Source organism: Canis lupus, chromosome 16 (assembly GCF_048164855.1).
Source record: "Canis lupus baileyi chromosome 16, mCanLup2.hap1, whole genome shotgun sequence".
NCBI classification, from domain to species: Eukaryota; Metazoa; Chordata; class Mammalia; order Carnivora; family Canidae; genus Canis; species Canis lupus.
Window position 1 is genome coordinate 10,325,631 of NC_132853.1, and position 14,444 is coordinate 10,340,074.

Sequence of the window (14,444 nt, forward strand, 5' to 3'; positions counted from 1 at the left end):
CCTGCCTGACTCTGTGGGGTCTCCCTGACCCATCCTAGGTGCCACCACCGCTCCCCCCCACCCCATATAGAAGGGACGGCCCATCCCAGCTGCTCTGCTCAACAGGGATCATGGGCACCCAGCATAACCCAGGCCAGCTCCAGGGGCACATCCTCAGAGCTTGGTCCCCACCCCAAACCCCCCGACCACTCGAGGCATAATCCAGGGAAGCCCCTCGGCAAAGACATCAGTGACATGAGACCCACTGTCACCCAGCGCCCGCCTCCATTAGAGAGCCATCCCGCCCAACGCCCAGCTGGTCACTGACTCCCAGCCAGCAGGCTGCTGGCCACCTACACCAGGCAGGAGTCCAGGCCCAGCACTGTCCACTGCCCAGCCCTTGCTGGACCTGAACTGGAGATAAAAATATACCTCCAAAGCCCTGCACATTGTCCTCATGGGCCAGTGAGTCGCCTGTCCAAGCCGGGAAGAGGTTACCATCTTGCCTCCTTGGCCAGACCCGACTCAACAGCCCAAGAAAGCCTCAATTTGAAACCAACCAAATGGTCAAGCCCAGAGAAGAGCTCTTAATTAAGCACCACCCATGCCCTAGAGGGATTCCTGGGTGAACCCCCTTCCACACTAGATAGGGACCCCAAAAGACAGCTCTAAGTCTGAACCCCCAAACTCTAGGAACAGAGCCTTATCTGGGAACAGGGTCATTGCAGCCATTAGGAAGTTAAGGGTCTCGAGGTGAGACTGTCCTGGATGATGGTGGCTCTAAGTCCCCTGGGAAGTGTCCTTCCTTAGAAGACAGACAAGGAGCAGCCAGACAAGGGAGGAGAAGCCACGTGCAGATGGAATCAGAGCTTTAAGGATGGAACCAAGAGCCATGGGACGCCAGGGCCACCAGGCACTGGGAGAGGCAGGAAGGACCCCCACCCCCGAGTCCTCTGGAGGGAGCGCACATCAGACTCTTGGCCTCCAGGACCAGGAGAGACTCAATTTCTATCTTTCTGAGCCACCACATTGTGGAGACTCATGAGAACTGCAGTATCCCTGCCCTTCCCAGGAATTAGGGAAGGCTCCTGGGACGTGGGCAGCGCCGCAGACCTGGCTAAGAGACTCTGACCTCGCCTACTCCTGCCCCTGCTGCACCCCCGGGGATCCCCACCTGAGAGCTGTCTGGGTGGGCACGGGGCAAGGCCTCACATGGCCAGACACTGCAGGGAGGTGCTCCTAGGGGAAGCTGAGAGGGACACTAAGGAAAGTCAGGGACTGGGGAGATGTGAGCCTGGGGACAGTCAGATGGACACTGTACTCTGGCGGCTGCAGGGCCCACCCAGGATGCACAATCTGCGATCACAGAGGTGTGAGCTGTGGCCCTCTCTCCCAGGGCCCTACCTCAGGCCCACGGCCCCATCTAAAGTCAGGGTACACGGGCTTAGACCAGGGACAGCGTGCCATGCAGGCAGGCTCCCTCCTCTGCTGTCCTGCATGCCAGTCAGAGGACCTACACGCTGGACCACGCCAGCCTGGCCAGGGCAGGGCAGGGCAGGAATGGAGTCCTGTGCTCAGAATGCCTGCGCAGTCGCACAGCTTGGGCTTGGGGCACAGACAGGAGGACCACATCTGGCGCGGGCTCCGGCTGTAGCACCAGTCTCACAGCAGAGCAATGGAACGTGCTGGCAGGTATTCCAGACAGAGCCACAGTCCCCGCCGGGTCTGCTGCAGAGGCTGGCCCCTCCTGCTCCCAGCATGGGTCTAACTGGCCACACCAACTGGAGAAACACTCAGGGACCAGGAGGGGGGATGGGGACAGGGGGTGCAGGGGATGCCAGACTGAACACCGCTGACTGGTGGGGATGCGGGGGGCACAGGGGCAGATTCCCCATGTCACATCCGCCTGGTGCCTGAGTATGAGCTCGGATTGGGTCCCACCGGCCCCACAGATGCACCGCTCTCGGCCACCTTCCAAGGACAGGATAAGCACATTCCAGAACACCTCTGCGGGTTCCTTTCCACAGAGAAATTTGGGTCAAAATGACGGTAGGGATGCTGATGGAACAGATGAACAACAAAGCACAGGAGGGAGGTGCTTCAGATCCAGCTGGGCCATGCTGCTGCCCTGGTGCCCACGGAGAGAACCGGCCCCCCAGCAGGCAGCCTCCGGGGTCACAGGGCACGGGGCACCACAGAGACAACAGGTCCCCCAGCAGGCAGCCCCTGGGGCCACAGGGCACAGGGCAGGTGCTGGAACTAGCTCTGCACCTCTCAAGTCACGGCCCAGATGCTCTGCTCGCCCTGCCATCCCTGTGCATTTCCTCACGCTCTGACCGCCCCCCGTTGACTGATTACACGTCTGTTGGCTCAGAGCCCACCAGACATGGTTTCCCCAGCCCTGCATCCCCTGCGTGCAGCCCTGTGGCAGGTGACAGGATGGCCCCTGGAAAGGCCCAGGGCTCAGAGGTCACAGCCTGGGCCCATCAGGGGAGGGCAGCTCTGCACCCCCACAGGGATCCTGGCTGCCCTGTGGACGGCTGAGAAAGCCCTGCCCAGCAGAAGCCCGCTCCTGCCCCAGGAAAGCTGGATTCCAGGAAAGAACATGTCAGTGGAAAAGCCAGGCCTCTGGAAAATGGGAATCAGGATGAGGTAAACCCCTTGTCTTTCCAAATGAAAGGCGGGTGGACAGACAGGAGGACCGTCGCTCGGGGGTGATGCCATCTCTGTCCCGCCGGCACCCGAGGGTTTGCACAGAAAGCCCATTTACCATCTGTTTGGTCTTGCTGCCCCTTGAAACATACCACAGCTTAGAAGTGGGTTTGGCTCCTGGCCCAGAACTCCCTGGCTCCCCATCCCCCGTCCCCTTCCACATCCCCGGGGTGGGCCTCCCTCCCATTCCCCCGTGAACCACCGAAGAGAAGGGTCTTCCTACCACAGAGGCCCTCTCCTCCCCTGGCCGAGCCCCACCTTCCAGACCCCTCCATGTGGAATAGCCGCCAGTACCAGGCCCGCAGATGAGCCCGGGGTGGGCAGGGGTACGCCGGGTCCCCCAATCAGCCTGTGTCTTGGAGCAGGGGCCGGGGGACGAGAGAAGGCCAGCTCAGGTTGTCGGTGACCCTGCAAGCAGCTTGTGCTGGCTCTTCCTGGAAGGTTCTGGGCCTTCACAGACCCCACAGGTCAGGGCAGTGTGATGTGCCCATGGGAACAAGCTCCTACCAGCATCATCATCGGGAGCCCCCTGGGATTCCCTGGCTGGGGAAGGGGGGACCCAGGGTTCTGAGGTCCCGGTTTCGTTGGTCAGGGGGAGAGAGAGAGGCACGGGCTGCTGGGAGGGTGGCACCCCGCTCTGCGTCGTGACATCAGGGCAGGGCTGTCAGGCTCCCGGCAACCACAGATCCGGGACCCAGCCCTGCTCCCCTGTAGCTTTGCTGGGTAACCTCCACAGGCTGTTCGTCCTCTCTGGTGCCAGCATCCCGGGAGTGGCAAGGCTTGATGGAAGGGCAGAGCACTTGGTGGGTATGGTCGCGGGCCCACAGGCCAGCACCGACCTGGCTGGCCTCCCACCTGGCTCCACCACGGAAGGAAAACAACCACTTCCCACCTCCTGCCAGATATACTCACTCTCCCTGGCACTCTCGCCCATGTTTCCAAAAACACAAAGCTCGTTCCTAAGCCCTGGAGGAAAACAAGACTTTTTCCTGCACGGGGAGGCCCGCCAGACCCCACTTCTGACCAACAGTCCCGACCTCCCCTCACAGTGGGCCCTCAGTCCACCAGGGAGGGGGGCAGGAGCGAGGCCCCGGGACCTCAGCACACAGACGCGGGACACACAACGCCCCAGGATACAGTGGTGGCCCAGCACCCCAGAGCAGCCCTGCAGTGTGCTCTGCACCTCAGAACATGTGGCCAGGGATCTACGAGCCGGGCGGCAAGGCAGCAGCCAGGCCAGCCAGCCTGCGCCCATCTGGCTCACCCCACCCCACCCCTAGGATGGCCTGGCCGCCTGACAGGGGGCAGGGGGCGGGCCCTGCCGGGGAGGGAGTAGGGTCAAGGACAGCCACTCACAGCTCATGCCCCAGTGGGGCGGGGATGGCAGGGCCCAGGAGCGCTAACCCCAGCTCAGGTGTACATGCCCTCAGCCAGCCCTTCCAGATGGGCTCCCTGCCTGCCAAGCTGGAGACCCTTATCTCTGAGGCCAGGGTCCTGGCACTGGACCTGCAAGCTGAGTCTGGACAAGAGGAGGGAAGGGACGGCAGTGACCCCAAGCTGCCACATAGACAGTGTGTGTGACTCACAACCATTGGTGAGGCCTCTGGCAGGTGAACAGTGACCAAGGGCCAGAGGGGCCTCAGGATGGCCTTGGCTCCGACCACCAAGGGTCTGGGTCAGCGAGGTTTACAGTGGCCCGGGGGGTGCCAGCATGTCACAGATTCCATCCACAGCGTTAGCCTACTCACCCATTTTCCAGATGAGAACGTGGGCTTGGAGAGGTTTAGCAAAGGGCCCCTGGTTATCAGCCAGAAAGGAAGTGGAGGGGGCCCGAGGCCCGTGGGACCTTTGTATGCATCTCCCTCCTTCCTGGGATGGCTTCCGGAGGGACCAAGACGTCCTGTTCCCCATCCAGTGGAGCAGCCCCAGGTGACTGCTGGGAGGAAGGCTTCACCGTGGCTCCAATGGTCCTTGTGCCAGCCTTGCACCCCGGACAGCACTTCACTTTGGACAAGGCGGCCCCTGTGGGGCCTCATGCACCCCAGGAAAACCCCTGGTGCCCCAACAGGCTCCCTGGAGTTTCATAAACCTCCATCTGGGAACAGTACTCAGGTACTCAGGGTGCATGCATGGTACTTAGGGTGTGCGCCGGTGCGGATGGGCACTCCCCGGGGCACCCCAGATCCTTCCTGCTCACCCAGGCCCTTGTGGAGCTGTGGGACAAAGCAGCTTCTAATGAGGGGAAGGCATCCTTCCAGGAACAAGGCTGCTGGAGAAATATTTTTCAACAGTGCCGCCCCCCTTCCCCGTTAAGAAGAGCTTCTAGAAAAGCCAAGAGAAGATGGGGAAGGCCATTATTTGAAATCTGGTGGAAAGAGTGAAGTCACTTCTGTTTCAAAAGAAAAAAAAAAAAGTATTCCTCTTCCTTCCTTGCCATGAGACCCTGGGCGGGTGGGCCTCGAAGCCCAACACACCCAGCTCCATCCATCACTACTTCGGGAAGAGAAGAGCGAGACAAAATGCTCCGAGGCCACTGAGGCACCACCGCATCCCCCCTATCCCTGGTCTCCGCTGCAAGAGAAAGGTCACCTTTTCCACAGTGAGCGGGTTTAACAGCCAGGAAAGCCCGGGTCTGGGAAAACAGCTCCCACAGAGCATGAACACCTCGCCATCCACAAAACCTCCCATTCCTGGCAGCCGCCTGGGCCCAGACAGGACGCCAGCCCTTCCCAACGCATTCCCGACCTGCAGTCTCCATCCGCAGCCACAGTGAGAAGCCTGTGCCGTGTCTCTCCCACGCCCTGCAGGGTGTACATGACCGCCGACCTGTGTCGCAGACGGGCACCCCAAGTCTGGGGCAGGGAACGCAGCCCACCCCACATCCGCCAGCGGTAAGCGGTATGGCAGGGACTGGGACCCCGACCTCTCCCAGTGCCTCCCTACGGCAACACGGTGTCCGTATTTCTGCTCCTGGGAACACAGCTCCTTCGGGCTCGGTCAGAATACCAGGGAAGCAAGATTTGCTGTAGGATCCTGATTCTCATAAAGCTAGACACAGCTTATTCCTGAATCTGTACAGTAACAGGCACACGTGAGCACTCAAGAGGCACCAGAAATTAGAGATGTCACTGAGCACAGAAAAGCAACCACGCAGGAAATTAATTCAAGCCCGCAATGCCACGGCCCAGCCCCAGCACACCTTCCTGCCTCCGGATCCAGGACTTGAATCAACAGGAACATGGGCAGTATGTCCGCAGTGACCCTGGCTCCCCGTCACGCGCGGGCTTCACACATGGGCCCCAGTGAGCCCCCCGACATCCCTCACAATGCTGTTACCGGTCCCCACATCATACAGGTGGTAGTCCTAAAGCTCGCCAACGTCCCCTGCTTCACCTGGATCCTGTCACCCACAAGGGATCTATACTGGCGATAACTCAATCCCAGCCTGTGTGACCCCTTGCCTCTGACTCCCCAAGACAGCTCCCCAAGGAGAGCCCCAAAGCCACCCCAGGTGGCTTTCACAGCCCCAACCATCCTGCAATAATTCATCCCAGGTTTCTGGGCAAGTCTGGTCAGAAATGTGCCCAGAGGGAGGATCTGTAGAACTTGCAGGACATGGCAGCCCCAGCAGGTTCCGGGCTCCATCCCTCCCTGCATCCCAGAACACACCGAGGCCTGCCACACTCAGGCCTGCCACACCCACTGGAGACCCTGGACCCACCTTCATGCACCAGCTCCCAGCCTTCTCTTTGCAGCCTTCTCACCCTGTTTTCAGGGAGCCATGGCTGTTCTGATCCTCACTTGTCTATCGTACCTACTGGGCTCTGTCCTGCCTTTCCACCTGCCTTGGAGCTGATCTCAAATCCAAACCCAGCAGCTAATGCTATCAAGCACTCACTCTGAGGGACGCAGTGAGCCACAGCCATGTGACAAAGTGCACTCGTGATCCCACGGCACAGGCGGGGAAACTGAGGCTAAGAAGTACTAGAGCAACTTGCCGGAGGCCCCAAATCCAGCATGCAACAGAGGAGAGGGCCTGCCCTGGGCCAGCCGCCCCCCTGAGATGTCTCGTGGTCACACCACATGCCCCATGATGACTTTTCAGAAACGTGAGACTTTGGGAAAGTTATTCTTCACCTGCACAAAGCTATGGCCTGACCACATCCCCACCAACCGACCCTGGAACCTTCAGAGGCGTCGCTATAACTAGAATAGAAATGGGAACCATGGGTGCACACTCTCTCCCTCTGGTGCCCCCACAGAGCACCGGGATCCACTCAACACCTGTCCAGCCTGGGACGGGTCTCAATTCACCAAGGAGTGCATAGATCTGAGACCCCATGTCAGGTGTGAGCACAGAGCTGATGGGCAGAGGGCAGGCCTCCCAAACATGGCCAAGGGGGTGCGCACTTCCAGGGAGCACATGCTGGCGCTCAGGAATGTCAAGGGGAAACGCTGCACCATCCTCCTGTCCCTGGGGACCCCAAGGATGAAATCCAAGAGCTGGGACAGCCCTCAGAGACCATCCAGCGTGGTGCTCTCCAAAGACGCTTTAGCCATGGTGCCCTGGGGGCAGCCAAATCTCCTTCCAGAGAGCCCGAATATGAAAAAGAAAGAAGTCCAGTGGAGGGGTCCTGGCTGTCACCTCGCCCAAGCCAGAGGGACCACAGGCCACCTGAAGAGCCTTCTTGAATGCAGATCCCAGGGCCCTGCTGCATGTCTGAGGCCTGGGAACCTCAGGATCAAAGCCTAAGCATCTGAACTTTCAAGGGTCCCCAGGTGATTCCAGGGCGCTCCCCTGGGGCATCTGGGAACCACTGGTCCTCTGCAGAGGTGACCTCCTTCAGGTAAGACAGAGTCCTATAATGCTGTCTTACGCTGAACCCCAATCTTCAAAGGAGACAAATGTAGGACTGCAGGTTGAAGTGGGGGCTCCAGGTGCACTCTGCTCAGCCCCCTTCCCCGTCCCTGAGGCATTTCCCTGGGAAGCCAGTCTCCAGGCTGCACAAAGGCATAGGGAGGGCACCTCCGAAGGCTGGTGGTTCCCACCCCCAGCCCAGCTCTGGCCTACTGTCCCCCTACCTGCAGCTGACCCCTTTCCGGGACGACCCTCAGATACCAGAAGTCAGGAGTCCACATGTGTCTACGAGCCCTGGGCCACACTCACCAAAGCCCTGCCCTGGCCAAGCTCGTCCCTGGACTCCTCAGATGAGGGGGGACCCTGCCGTCCTCATGTAGCCTCTGCACTCCGACAGGCTACAAACACTTCTTGGGACAGCGACAGAGGCCACGTTGAAATGCCAGCTGTCCCCGAGGAGGAGATAGGCAGCCAACAGCAGCCATGGTGGCTGTATCCACAAGTGACCACTCACCAGCGCACATCCCAGGAGGCCCTGGGACAGCCTCCCTTCCACCTCACCTCAAATACTTCCTCATCTAGGATCCGGGTGCCAAACACGATGATGCCATTGACATCTATCATGGGGTGATCACTGCGGTCCAGGGGTTTGGTGGTCTTCTTTTTACAGTCCAAGATCAAGGTGACATTTTTCTTGTGGATGCTGAGAGCGATCCTGTGCCACCTGCAATGGAATGGCCCAGGTGAGTGGGGGGGCTTGTGTTCCAGAACGCCAGCGCAGGTGACCTGCAGCAAACAACTATTTCCTGCACTATCGTGGTGGGGCTGGGAAGCTCTGAACTGAGCCTCTGCCATCAGACCAGGTTGGGCGCAGATCCCAGCCACAGGGTGTACCACTGGGAGACCCACTCAGGCTATGGAGGCCTTCCACCTCTCGCCTCCCAGACAAGCTCACCTGTCTGGACCTGGGAGCTCATGGGGCCACCCTGAATGCAGGCTCGCCAGCAGACCAAGAGCAGGGGGTATCCCATGGTTCTGTCTCAGTGAACCCCCCAAAACCTTGTGGGGAGCTGCAGGTGGCTGGAGAAGGTGGGGTTTGCTGGGAAGTAGTAGGATGGAAGGAAGGATGGATAGATGGATGGATGGATGGATGGATGGATGGCAGGTTGGATGATGGATGGCAGGATGGATGGATGGATGGATAGAAGGATGAATGGATGGATGGATGGATGAAAGGATGGATGGAAGGAACCACCTCTTGAGGGGCTTCCAGGATCACGCACATGGCCTCAGATATGTCAGCCGTGAAAGAGCTGACATTCATACTCCCAGCATTTAGGTAGATCCCCAACAAAGAAATTCTGGAAAGACTTTTCTTTTTCTTCTTTTTTTTTTTTTAATCATTTGCCCACACATCCAATGGGTCCATACCCTAGAAGGAGTGGGATACAACTGCACAATCTTTTATGTCGCTTGTGAGACTAGGAGTCTAGCATTTGAGATACTTCAATGCACTTGAAGGGGAAGCAGAGGCCCAGGGAGAAGAAAGGCAGGGAGCATGTCCTAAGACTAGGACCCTGGCCCCCCGAACTTGAGCCCAGTGCCATCTCTGCTTGGTGCCCGCCTATGGACATGGTGGCACCATCCTGCTTTTCATAAAGCACATCCTGCCATAAGGTCCCTCACCTGCCAGCAGGCTTCAGTTGGCCTGCCCAGAACCCCAGGAGCTAGAGGACTGGGTCACTGAGCAGTGCCCACTTACTTGCCATCCGACAGGTTGATGCCCCTGAAGAGGGGGTAATCCTCTGGGCCTGGTTTCCCTGTGTGGTCCTCATAGAGGAAGACCGGAGAGCGGCCCATTTCCAGGCCAATCTGCTGAATGCCCTGCTCGTTGTAGATGGAGACCAGGAAGGCCTGGCTGCCTTTCTTGGCTTTCACAGTGGTTAGAATGGAGAAATCCTCCGGAAATGAAGACGCTGTAACGGTAGACAGAGATAAGAAGTCAGTCGGGAAGCTCTAACTACACCCAGCCACAGCTCCACAGACAAACCAGCTCGGGGACCTGGCAACTTGTGGTACATATGGTGGTGCACAGCCATCTGCTACTGCACACCTGCCCCTAATTAAACTGTTCCTGCAGCCCTTCCCTAGCACCACATGACCAAGCCTACCCTCTTGGAGGCACAGTTTAAGTGCAAACCTGAGCGGTCCTTCCAGCAGTGAGCCCTGAGTGTCAACTCCTCAGTTCCTATAGCTCAATAGCGGGAGAGAGAGTAGAGGGAGGGAAGGTCCGAGGCAGGGACCACATTTCCTGGCTGATACACAAAACAGAAGAAAAGTAGAAAGAAGGATGACTGGGGGTGCTCAGTCAGTGAAGCATCTGTCTTCAGCTCAGGTCATGATCCCAGGGTCCTGGGGTCGAGTCCTGCATGGGGCTCCCTGCTTCTCCTTCTCCCTCTGCCCCCTTCCCCTGGCTAGTGCTCTCTCTCTCAAATAAATTTTTTTTTAAAGTAGGAAAAAATCAAAAGGAAATTTAAAAAGGAAGAAAAAAAAAGACAAACTCCGTATGTTAATGGCAGGCAATGCTCCTTACAACTCAAGACAGAAACAACACAAAGTCATGAACTGCCAGACCCGGGCCAGCCCGCCGAGTGCATACCCCAGACCTGCCCACACGGCCGCGCCGCCTCGGCCACCACCACGGGAAATCCCAGCCTATCCCCCACCCATCCATCCCCCTGGCGAGGACAGCAGCTCTGCCCAGGCCCCGGGTGGCGAGGGGGGGCGGGGCGGAGAGCGTGGCCAGTCCCTCCTTCCACAGGGGAGCCACCACCTGGAGACACTCTGCAAACCTGCCCGGAGGAGCAGCGCCCGGAGAGGCGTCGGCACGAGCACCCTCACTCTAGAGGGGCTGTGAACCGGGCTAATGGGCCTGGGGAAGGGGTGACCCTGTTATCAGACCCACTGTTCACAAGGTCAAGCAGCCAGGCAGAGGCCCGGGGGGCAACAGAGCTGGGGTCCCTGCAGCTTCCAGCAGGGACGCTATCCGTGGGCGCCCTCTGCTGATGGAAGTGCCATGTGGCCAGGCAGCTGGCCTCGGCTGCTGCTCACTGGAGGGGCACATGCTGGGGACCAGGGGGTCCCCAGGCACCAGGCCCAGGGCGTCCTAAGGCTCCCCTGGGGGTGGGGGTAGGGGGCAGTGTGACCTCTGTGACCTCTGCAGGACCCAGAGTGGGGAGGGCTGCCAGGGCGAGCCAAGGGCAAGAGAGGCCACAGCTGCCCCCTACAGGGAGACCGACTGGCCCTCCAAGGCCAGCTCAGGGACTCCTGTGAGGTCCCAAGGGGGAGAAAGAAGGCCGCTGAAAAGTCAGCCCCACAGGCCCCAAAGCCCCAGCTCAGACACCCTCAGGGAGAGGCCCAGGGCCCCCTGCCCGGGGCTCAGGCTGCATCTGTCCATCTGTCACTTGGGGTGCCCTGGCCTCTCCCTCCACTGGGACAGGCTGGTTTCCCTGAGGAGCCACCCAGGCCACCCTTCCATACAGACAGGAAGCCTTTGGGAAGAGGTGTGCAGAGATCAGCAGTCACAGCCACCAGCTCTGCACCATCCTCCAAATGGGGGATGTACAGGAGTCAGAGAAGCCACCAGCAGAACCACCAAAGGGGAGACTCTGCAGCAAGGCCAGGGCAGGACCTCGGGACCCTACTGGGTCCCTGGGGGTGAAAGGGCACCAAAGGGCCCGGCGGGGGGTGTCAACCTGAGGCCCTGGGGAGGCCACTGCTCACATCAAGGGCAGCGCTCATCTCTAGGGTCACCTGCCCCATCCCCAGCTCAGACCCCTACAGCTGTCATCCCGTCTTAAATACAGAGAAGGGCAGAGACAGGGGGTGCCCCCTTCCTGGCACGGAGCACGGCCTGGGGACGGCCACGGCCCACTCTCTCCAGCTCATGAGGATGCCACGACCCAGGGTTCACACATCCCTGGGGGTAGATCTCAGCTCAGAGCGCCTGAGGGAGTACATTATGTCTGACACAAATCTCCCTGCTAGCAAAACAACAGTGGCTGAATTGTCACTCCAGAGATGGCCTAGGCCAGGCATGACGTGAGCCGGATGCTGACCCACACCGTCTGGGCCATCAGGGGAACTGTGTCTGGGTCCCACTCTTCCTACTTGATTTCTCAAAGTCATAGAGGAGAGAGGCAGGTTCAGGCAGAGGCCCAATTGCTTCCTGAGGTCGTTTCCTTCTCACTGTGCTGAGGCTCAAGGGCACTGGGGCAGTTTGGGTATACAGTAGGAGCTTAATAAAAGCAACTGTTAAACCGAGTCCCATAAGCCAGCAGCTCCTGGATGGGACGTTCTACTGGACAGGAGCTGATGTGGGGGCCCAGGCCCACCTGCAGGGAAGTTCTGGGGCAAAGGCCTAAGGACGTGGTGGCGGGGGGGGGGGGGGGTTGTGGTCACATCCCACCCCTGCTTCAGGTCCTGAACATGAAGGGCATTTCTGTGGCCATGAGGTTGCCAGGTAGAGGACAAAATGGAGAGAGGACCCCAATCTGAAGCACGAGAACAGAGGAGATCACAGAGGAAGCCTGTGATCATGGGGAAGCCTGCCATGTTCTGGAGTCTTCAGAGGGGGCAGCAAGGATGTGGCCATGCCGGTTCCATGGCTGCAGGAGCACCCGGTACTGGGCCCCAGGGCAGATGCCCATCCAGGAAATTGGGGCGGCCCTGATGGGACACATGGCTTCCTGCATTCTCGAGGGCCCATGATGGCATCTCCTAGGGTATCAGGCCCATCTTCCCTTGACACCATGTCCCCTGCCCCTGGGCAGAGGGTGGCAAGGCCAGGGGACCCCCAGGCAAGCAGTGCCATGCTCTCCCCACAAAGCATCACAGTTCTGGGCTCTGCCTTAATCCTTATGGGCCACCAGTGCCAACTGTTTGGAAAGGTCCATGGGTGCACGGGAGCTCCAGGGTCCCGCTGACCTCAGGACCTGCCCACTGGCTGTAAGCAAGATGAGGAAGCTGTCTTGGAATCAGGGAGGACACATGTCTCCATCTGGCAGCACTGAGCTGCCCACCTGCACCCCTCTGGAGGTAGGGCAAGCCCCACAAAGGCTCCCAAAGAGCTGCTTGGCCCTGGCCGCCGAGCACTCCTGTGTGAGCCTGTGAAGGGGGTCCCCGTGTCTCCAGAACAACTGGACAACTCTGAGGTCTTCCTGTCATGGCCACAGTCACCTGGACGTGGACTTCCCTTTGCTCAAAGAGTCGTTCAGAGACGTTCATGCCCAACTCAAGTCATCGTGCCCCGGCCTTGCAGTGAGTGGCCACCTGACCACGCAACCCTTCCAGGAGACACAGGCTGCTAAGGTGCAGCCACGCCACCCTGGCCCCGGGAGACGGGCCCCACAGTGAGGAGGCCGACAGGCATCCGGATCCCTCAGAGGCTCCCAGAGAGAAGGGACAGAAGCTGTGTGCCTCCTCACACCTGAGGCCACATCATACCACCCTGACCTGGAGGCACAACCCTGGCAGCTTTTGAGGACTCACTGTGGGGTTTGGAGAGGGGACCCCGTAGAAACTCCTAGTCAGATCAGCCCGCGGTGACCTCCAGCTTTATGTGGCTTGGACGAGGCACTGGCTGTGCCGGGACCCGTTCTGCTCCACACGCTAATTGTGACCAGAAGACCCTGCCAGTGCGTTTACACGCTCAGTGTCTAATTGAGTCACTGATTTGAGAGCTCAAGGAGAACGAAGGCTTCAAACCTACATCCTGTCTGCCTGCTGAGGGATCCGGACTAGATCCCCAGTGATGAGTCTAACTCCTGAGATCATGCAATTTCTTGCCTCGAGATAAGCAGCCGCCCCCCGGAGCCCTTCTCTGCGATGCCCTCTCTCTGGGATGGGGAATGAGGGGCAGGACATGGGCAGCTTCCAGGCAGAAATGAGAGCAGGCACCTGGCGGATGATTCTGGAACATAGGCTCAGCCCCAAAGGGGAGGAAGTGTTCTGGGGACGTGGGGAATGGAGGCGATCTGCGGGGAGTGACCTTGTCTGCAGCCCAGGGCGGCTGGGCATGCAGAAGTACACTCCTGGGAGGTCCGGAGGCGACCTGTGCCCCCCACTGACCTCATCTACCCAAATGAGGGTACCCCCCAGTGACCTTCTTGGAAAGGGCCAACCCAGCATCTCTCGGAAACAGACTCCTAAGGGCCCCATGGACTAAAAGCAAGCTGATGGGTACCTGGGCGGCTCAGGGGGTGAAGCATCGGCCTTCCGCTCGGGTCCTGATCCGGGGTCCTGAGATTGAGTCCACAGGGAGTCTGCTTCTCCCTCTCCCTCTCCCTCTCCCCCTCCTCTGCTCAATCTCACACTCTCTCTCTCGAATAAATAAATGAAATCTTTCAAAAAATTAAATAAAGCCTGGCTGAGTGCAAGGGGCACCGGAAGCAAATAAACTGCCCCGAAAGAGTGTGTCCTTGGGGACCCCATGGGGATGTGGGAGCACAGAGACACCGCTACCGCCCAACGTCGGGGTCACAGGTCGGGGTCACAGCCAGGTCTTCCACTAATTACAGAACATCTCCGAAGGTGAGCATACCTGCTTGGTCCCCTGCTCCCTTTCTGATCTAAACCAGAACAAGCTCATTTAAGGCAGAGGCGAGAGGTGATCAATCATTGGCTATTACTCACATCCAGATAAGCCCTGAGGGGGTCGGGGTATGGGGAGGGGGTGTCACAGAGCGTCCACAGCCGGTCAACGGGGACAACCAGGCACTGCATCTTAGCAGCCAACATTGCCCCCCACTCCGGGCACATAATTAAAAGCAGAGATCTGGCCCTTGGCAGTTGCTTCTCATTAAAAGCTTGCACCCTCTTGCTGGGAGCCCCAACG

At 59.2% G+C, this 14,444-nt stretch overlaps 1 protein-coding gene across 2 annotated transcripts in view; it reads right to left on the reverse strand.

The window, feature by feature from the left end:
* COL5A1 (collagen type V alpha 1 chain) overlaps positions 1–14,444 on the reverse strand; it is a 151,054-nt gene that overhangs the window by 100,184 nt on the left and 36,426 nt on the right. For both annotated transcript variants that reach the window (XM_072778551.1, XM_072778550.1), the window contains exons 3-4: positions 9,312–9,525; positions 8,111–8,273 (exon numbers count right to left, since the gene is read on the reverse strand). In XM_072778551.1, coding sequence (XP_072634652.1) covers positions 8,111–8,273; positions 9,312–9,525 — 377 coding nt within the window. The remainder of the gene's footprint in view (positions 1–8,110; positions 8,274–9,311; positions 9,526–14,444) is intronic.